This window comes from Cryptotermes secundus, unplaced genomic scaffold, assembly GCF_002891405.2.
Source record: "Cryptotermes secundus unplaced genomic scaffold, Csec_1.0 scaffold158, whole genome shotgun sequence".
NCBI lineage: Eukaryota > Metazoa > Arthropoda > Insecta > Blattodea > Kalotermitidae > Cryptotermes > Cryptotermes secundus.
In genome coordinates, this window is record NW_019722427.1 from 1378 (window position 1) to 9732 (window position 8355).

General features: G+C 41.1%; 1 protein-coding gene across 1 annotated transcript in view; it reads left to right on the forward strand.

Annotated features, from left to right (window-relative positions):
• The first annotated feature begins 727 nt into the window (after window positions 1-727).
• Window positions 728-8355, forward strand: part of LOC111861314 (mitochondrial import inner membrane translocase subunit Tim8-like) — an 11933-nt gene continuing 4305 nt past the window's right edge. Inside the window, exon 1 of the mRNA XM_023845774.2 lies at window positions 728-949. Within this exon, the coding sequence (XP_023701542.1) occupies window positions 842-949 (108 nt within the window). The 5' untranslated portion in view covers window positions 728-841. The remainder of the gene's footprint in view (window positions 950-8355) is intronic.

Consider the following 8355-nt stretch of genomic DNA (forward strand, 5'->3'; position numbering starts at 1 on the left):
CCGGTTTCCAAGCGAGCGAAGACAGTACATGCCTTAGACCGCTCGGCTACTGTGACCGGCTCGGTTATCAACTTTACTCATATAAAAATTTTGTAACTTCAAAAGCTATGGGTATGTCGACCTTAATCTTAACTTATACGGGGCCGTGCCATAGTTCAGGGGGTTAGTCGCCGGCTTCCCATCTCGGTGGCCCGGGTTCGATCCTCGGCCAGGTCATGTGGGATTTGTGAACAAGATTACAGTGGGGTTGGTTCTCTCCGAGTACTTTGATTTCCCTGATAATTCTCATTCCACCAACTGATATTTATTGCTCATCCTATCATCGACGCTATATAATCTCGATAGTGATACTGTCGTTAAACAGCAAGCTTTAACTTACATGGACAGTAAGCTTCTCACAGACCCCAACTCGCATTCCGATAACATTTTTCTAACTATCTCGATCTATTTTGTACTGTATATAAACACAACAACTGTAACCAATAAAATGGAAGTCATTTATATTTGTATATTGCTAATCCATCTAGGTTAGTACGCCAAACCACATTAAAAACAGTTCAACTTTCACCTTCCCGCAACTGGCAAAAGTGTTACCAACCAATGCGCCGGGGGGTGACCAATGCTGTGCTACCAACGGTTACAAATACTATTCGTTGTTAGGTTGTTACGGTTGTTAGCGTTGTTAGTAACCTCTTTGTAACGAAGAGAGGAAGAGCGGGAAGAGCGAGAAGAGGGCCGGACAGGTGTGAACGGGCGTGAAGCTGAAGTTGTAATTGGGTAGTAGTTGCTGGTGGAATTGAAATACGTTGTATGGAACTAGAAGTATTTGATATTAAACAATATGTCATATTCTTCTGATGATGTTGGTTCTGGATCAACGAAGGATGGGGATCACGATCTTCAGGAGTTCTTATTGATGGAAAAGCAGAAAGCACAGCTTAATGCACAGGTATGATTAACCATGTGAAATATAGATGATAATTGAACATTTTTGTTGAACCTGTCCATATTCTAATCGTCACCAACGAAACTGCCCTGTGATATGATCAGAATATTTAGCTCTGGGCAAAGTGTTGATGGATAGATTAATGGTAAGTCGATCACAGTGGCCGCACGGTCTGAGGTATGAATTGTTATCGCTCCCTCGAAAACTGGGATTGTGGCTTCGAATCCCACACTAGACACGGATATCTGTGTTGCGTTTATTCTATGGTTATGTTATGTTCTTTGTGTAGGCAGTGGCCTTGCGACGGTATGATCCCCCGTCCAAGGAGTCCTACCAACTGTGTAATGATTGAGAAATTGAAAAAGTGGCCAAGGTCCTCAAGGGCAGTAGAGCCATAGATAGATAGATAGATAGACAGACTAGCGGTAGTGCTGTAATTGATTGTGAATAAGAGAGATCTTAAACAAGTTGATAAATCCAATCATCCGGTCCAGAACCCATTATTATTAGTCACGGAACCCCGGACATGCGACAGTATTTCAATCTGACTAAGGTCCAATCTCAGGAAACTGAATGAGGTAGAAGGAAAAGAACGGTGAGGTTAAAATTTCAAACAGGCTTGCAGCTTTGGAAAACTTGGATGATAATGTGGATATTAATACAGCCTGGGAAACTTTTAGAGAGAACATCATGATATCAGCCAGAGAATACAGGTTATTACAAACTGAAGTGGTATGAGCCGTGGTTGAATGTAGATGTTGAAGTATATTAGATTGAAGAAACAAGCCAGACTGCAGTGGTTACAGGATGCAAGGTGTGAAGCTACCAGATATATCAGGAACACACAGGAGGAATGCCTGAAAGAGAGAATTAATGAGCTTGCAACGTACAGTAGGAAGGACATTAGAGGTTTATACAGGAAAATAAATTAATTTAAGAAGGGTTACCAACCTGGAAGTAACTTTGTAAATGATAAGGATGGTGATCTGCTTGCAGATTTAAACGACATTTTGAATAGGTGTTAAAATTCGCTCATTTACTGAATGAATGTGGACAGGATTGGTAATGTTGGGCATACTAGCTGAGCCATTAGTACTTCAGCCTAGTCCTTTTGAAGGGGACATCACTGTTACATGGTTGAAAATGTCTAAATTGCCAGGTATGGCTCAAATTCCAGAAGAACCGATGCAAGCAGGAGGTGAAATGTTGTGTTCTGAAATCCATAAGCTCATTAATTCTATTGGAAATAAGGAAGAATTGTTTGAGCAGTGGAAGGAGTCTTTTATAGCAATTTACAATATGGGTGATAAAACTGACTGGTAATTATTGAGGCATATTACTGTTATCAGCTTCATACAAAATGTTATCCAGTATCCATCTCCCAAGTTAAAGCCCATACATAAACAGAATTATTGGGGATCATCAGTGTGGGTTTCAATGTAACAGATCAGCTACTAATCAGATTTTTTGTATTCGTCAGGTACTGTTGAAAGACATTAGTACAATGAGACAGTACATCATCTATTCCTGGGTTTAAAGAAAGACTATGGCTTAGGAGGGAAATGTTGTACAATGTTTTTATTGAGTTTAAGGTACCTATAAAAGTAGTTGTCCTTATTAAAATGTGTTTAAATGAAGCCTATAGTAAAGTTCATATAGGTAAGTGTTTGTCTGATATATTTCTTATTACAAATGGTAAAAAAGCAAGGAGATGCTTTGTGGGAGCCTACCTCAGTGCATCTCCAAGGCAACTACAAACTTCTGGTCGACCAGCAGAGTGAAACAAGCGCTAGCCATTCAGCACAGGCCTCAGCAGCACCAACACACATTGGGCCTGTCACTGCTAGCAACAGTGGATAAAGATGCGGACCACATCACACTAATCAGTTATCCTCTCATCAGAGAGGGCACCCCACATTGACAAGACAGTCAACTCTCGAAGGGAAACTAATATCCGGTCTCAACACCAGGACAGCATCTGGAGTGCACACAGCAATAGCAGCCGTCCAAACAGTAATGCACCAACTGACTTTGAAAGTAGTTGCCTTGACCCTTGAGAAGCCCTCTGTCAGCGCTTGCCACTCTGTGGCTGGCTAGCACTCACCTGGCTACCGAACAACGAAGGACCACTGTCGCTCACACAAACCAGCAGGATGTAGCTGGATCTTCACCAGCATTCATCAGGGATTTGCTTGGTTGTCTATCTAAACACTGGAACCAACATTCCACAGCTTTATTGCCATTGCTTTTTAACTTTACTTTAGAGTATGCCATTAGGAAGGTATGAGAAAACCAGGTGGGATGGAATTAAATGGATCATGTCAGCTGCTGGTCTGTGATGATGATGTTATCTACTGGGAGGTGATATAAATACCATAAAGAGAAACACAGACACTGTAGTTGACATTAGTAAGGAGGTTGGTTTAGAAGTAAACACATAGAAAAGTAAGTATATGTTGATGTCTCATCACCAGGGCCCGGATTTTGATGACCTGAAAATATTTAAGAAATGATCGGAAAAATCCAGAAAAATGACCTAAAATATGACCCAGAAATGTAATATGCAGGGCCTGGATTTTGGTGACCTGAAAATATTAAAAAAATCCAGAAAAATGACCTAAAGTAGAAAAGAAAGAACACTCCGCTTCCATGTTATTCACATTTCAGAAAACATATGATGAAAAATTCCCTAAAATGGCCAAAAATGACAAGAAATACCCTTAAAAGTCCAATAAATTACCCAAAAAAAATGAAAAAATAACCTTAAACCTAAAAATGTCAAAAAATGACAAAAATTACCTATAAAATTTACATTTCTGTAACCAGCAGCTCATATCCGAGATTTATGTATTTAAGAGCATCGCATAGGATACGAGGAAAAAAAGATGACATATCATCAAAATCCGGGCCCTGCTCGTCACCATAATGCAAGTCAGAGTCATACTGTAAAGACAGCTTATACAAACCTAAAAATGTGGCAAAGATAAAATATTTTGGAATGACAGTAACAAATCAAAATTTGATCAATGGGGAAATTAAGAGCAATTAAATTCAGGTAATGCTTGTTACCATTCAGTTCAAATAGTTTTGTCTTGTCTACTGTTTGCAAACATAAAAACTAAATTATACAAAACTGTAATTTTACCTATAGATTTGTATGGATGTGAAACTTGGTCACCTGCATTGAGGAAAGAACATAGTTTCAGGGTGTTTGGGAAGAGGGTGCTGAGGAGATTATTTGAACCCAAGGGGCATCAAATTGTATTGTATTGCATGGTATGAGGATAAGGAAAACTACATGGTGAGGAGCTTTATAACTTGTACTCTTTGCCAAATATAATTAAAATGATCAACTCAATTATAAGATTGGCAGGGCATGTAACACATATGAGAGCAAAGAGAAGTGTGTGCAGGGTTTAGATGGGAAAGCCTGTGGGAAAGAGACCACTAGCAATACCGAGATGTAGGTAGGAGGATATTATTAAAATGGTTGGTATGGACTGCTTTCATCTGGATTGGGGTAGGGAACAGTGTTGGGCTCTTCTGAACGTGATAATGATCTTTCATGTTCCGTGAAGTGCTATGGAAATGCTGAGTGAGTGTTCGCTTCTGTAGGACTTGGCTCCAAGGGGCTAGTTAATTCTGTTTGTTACCCTCTAAGGAGCACTTGTGTGGGAAACTGCCCAGAAACTTGTGAGATTTTAGGTTTTCACAGCAGTGAATATTAAGGTCACTGTCTCTTTGGATGTGATGCCATGTAGTTCGGTAGGCAGGAACCAAACTACATTGCACAGCATTACAGAAGATACTAATCCTCATCCTGGGGCCACGCCATAGCTCAAGCGGTTAGTCACGCTTCCCACCGCGGCAGCCCGGGTTAGATCCCGGGTCTGGTTAAGTGGGATTTGTGGTGGACAAAGTGGCGCTGGGGCAGGTTTTCTCCGAGTACTTTGGTTTCCCCTGCCAATCTTCATTCCACCAGTTGCTCCAAAATCACCCTCATCTATCACCTCGGGCTGGTACAATAGGCCAGAAGTGGCCGCAGTACAAGGGACTTAGTCCCACCCCACTAGCAGTAAAAAAGATCCTCATCGTGAAACTTGGTGGTGGGTCACATATATGGTAATCTTAATAGCATCGAGAACTGGGTCAAGTGTATATTTCGAAGCTGATCCAACCTAAACATGAGCAGGTACCAAGAAGCACTGCGAGAAGTCACCCTGCAGTTTGTTAGTGGGGTACATGTGCTTTAATTTGAACCGCATTGAATTGAACAAATCAGATGAATCACATCTAAATTAAACTTAAACCAACATAACCTAGAATTGCATAAATAGATTTTATGTTTAGGACTGAAACATTACATTGGAATCTTCTCCTCATACTGGAATCATACTCATCCATTTTTTTTTTTCACAACACTGACAGTAATATGGCTGAGTGAATGACTCTGTATACTCTAGTTTAAATACAGTCACAACAGCAACATGATGTTTGGGATTTATTTCCATACTTTTATTGTTGTGATCATTGTGTTTTATTTCATTAATAAGAAGTGATGTGCATACACTTAAGAAATTGCAACTGTAGGCACGTCCATCACTATGTCATTCATTTAAGGAGAAGTTATTTATAACACAAATATATGCCAAAGAAAAAGTCTTTATGAAATAAACAGTAGTTTGCAGTGATTATGATATTTAAGGAAGAGTGGTCAATAGAAGAACAAATGGTTTCTTGTGAATAAATATGAACTTTCTGTTTTCATGTATAAGTTGAAATTGAACTGCAATTTTCCTCATAAAATGGCACGGTGTATAAAAATTTGCTTCTGACTAAGTGTAGATGTAATGAAGGTCTGCAGCATATATTTGGAACATTTTTTAATATAGTGTATATTAAATGAAACAGAAGAGAAAATTGTTTATAAATCTAATTATGTTTATTTTCCCATATATCAAATAGGTTTTTAGTTCCAGTTTGGTCAATAGGCTTCTGAGCTTTAGCAGTAATTTTCTTTTCTCTCTAGTTCTGGTGCTGTCATAGTGAGGGCCACAAAGTTCAATCCTTGAAGTGATGAACAAGGGGAAGTTGGGCAGTTCAAGATTCAGATTGTCTGGCATACTCATCTTATGGTGTTGCCATTGATTTGTTCTCTTCAGTTGTCTCACTTTAGAAGAACATTTCTTAATGTGGAAACTGTACTTATAGTGAAAAGATGGCTGCATGGATTTGATAGTGTTATATGGGCCTGAAATTGAGGACCTACTTCATTGCTTGGAACCTTGTGCAGATAAACACTTTACAGTAAATTTTAAAGGAATAAGAGAACCATCAAGTGTAACAGCCTTTGCTGTAACTAACTAAACTAACTAACTAACTAGCTAACTCCATGGAGTTGAGTCCTTGAGAAGCTCCCAGTCTTTCACCTACTCAAGAATTTCCCAACATTTTATGTAATTTGAAAGTTCATTACTGTGTTTGAAGGAGCCCTCCACTTGCCCCTATCCTGAGGCAGATGAATCCAGTCTATACCACACCAGCCTATTTCTCTAAGATTCATTTTAATAATATCATATATATACGTAGGTTGTACCGAAAGTTATGAGCAACTTTTTTTGCATGCAACCTGGGAACAGCAGACGAAAGAGAGTAGGTGGAACCAGCTGTTGTGTTAACCTTGAGTGTCTTGTGACATCTTGTGACCAGTATCACTCCTAACAAAATGGCCGACAACAATATGTCTTTTCACCAGCGTGCTGTCACCGAATTTCTTGTGAAAGAGGAAATCCCTGCTTCAGAAATTCACCAGAGACTTCAGCGTGCTTATGGAAGTGTGTGCATGGTGCGAGCAGTGTTCGAAGATGGGTGAAACATTTTAAAGATGGGAACACCAGCGTCGAAGATGAGCCTCGGAGCGGTTGTCCTCGAACAGCCTCAACTGAACACAACAAGGAAAGAGTGGATGAGATCATTCAAGATGACAGGCGTGTGACTGTGGACACAATAGCCCGAAAACTTGGAATAGGGCACAGTGCAGTACGGGAGATGAATGAAAGCTTGGGCTGTAGGAAAGTTTATGCTCGTTGGGTCCCGCGGTTATTGACCAAAGATCACAAAGGTCAGCAAGAAGCCATCACCTCAGAACTGCTGTAGAGATATTGACACGAAGGCGATGATTTTTTGCTCTGTATTGTGACAGGTGATGAAAGCTGGTTTTACCATTTTGAGCCTGAAACGAAACAACAGAGTATGGAACGGCACCATTTGCATTCTCCATCAAAAAAGAAGATAAAGACAGTGCCATCAGCTGCGAAGGTGATGGGCAGAGTCTTCTGAGATGCAGAGGGATTTATTCTGGCCGAATTCCTGGAACCTGGGCAAACCATCAATGCTGCTTGTTATGTCCAGACGCTGCACAAGCTCTGTCGTGCATTGCGCAATAAACATCCGGGACGAAACATCATCCTGCATGACGCTTGCCCCCATGCCGCTCGCCTCACATTGGAAACAATTGCAAAGATGGGGTGGGAAGTTCTTCCACGCCCCTCCTATAGCCCTGATCTGTCACCCTCTGACTACTATCTTTCGGATTTGTGAAGGATCAGCTGTGAGGACAACGTTTTGAGACATGGGAGGCAATTCAGAAAACAGCGCGTCAGTGTCTTCAGATGGCTGGAACAGAATTTTACAGAAGGGGAATTTTCAAACTCCCAGCACACTGGGAGAAATGTGTACAAAGAAGTGGTGATTATGTGGAAAAATAAAGAAAGGTCTGTAGATTGAGGTGGTGTATTTGGTTTGTCAATAATAAAGCATGTTACTTTACAAAAAATTGTTGCTAATGACTTTCAGTATGACCCTCGTATGTATGTATGTATATATATATACAGGGCCTGAGGTGCGGCGGGATGGCATCCCGGTTCTTTTCTAAATGGCTTAAAAGCATCCCGTTACTTCTTTGGCAGTAAATGCAATGTACAATACCCAGGGCTTGAGGTGGGGTGGGATGCGGCGGGATGGCATCCCGGTTCTATTTTCATTCCACCTCAAGCACTGTATATATATTGTAACATGTTGCGCGACTGAGAACCCCCCCCCCCACCATCAGTGACGCGGCGGATAAGTCAGCGCTCTCCTCCCCCCTCCTCCCCACGGTAACGTAGCGCTCCCCGCCAGCCCTCCGCGGTGACGTAACACGCACCGCCACGTACCCGTAATCAACGTTCTACTGTGACGTGGCACTCATTACGCCACAGGCAAGCACTGCAGCTATATAAGTGAGCTGTACAGTGCGTTACGATCGAGTTCCAGTGTGGCTACCGCCGAAGACATTTCCGAGTTATAATGTGGACATCGCTGAGTTAATTAGTCAACGAGAGAAGGGATTATGAACAGTTCTACAGTCA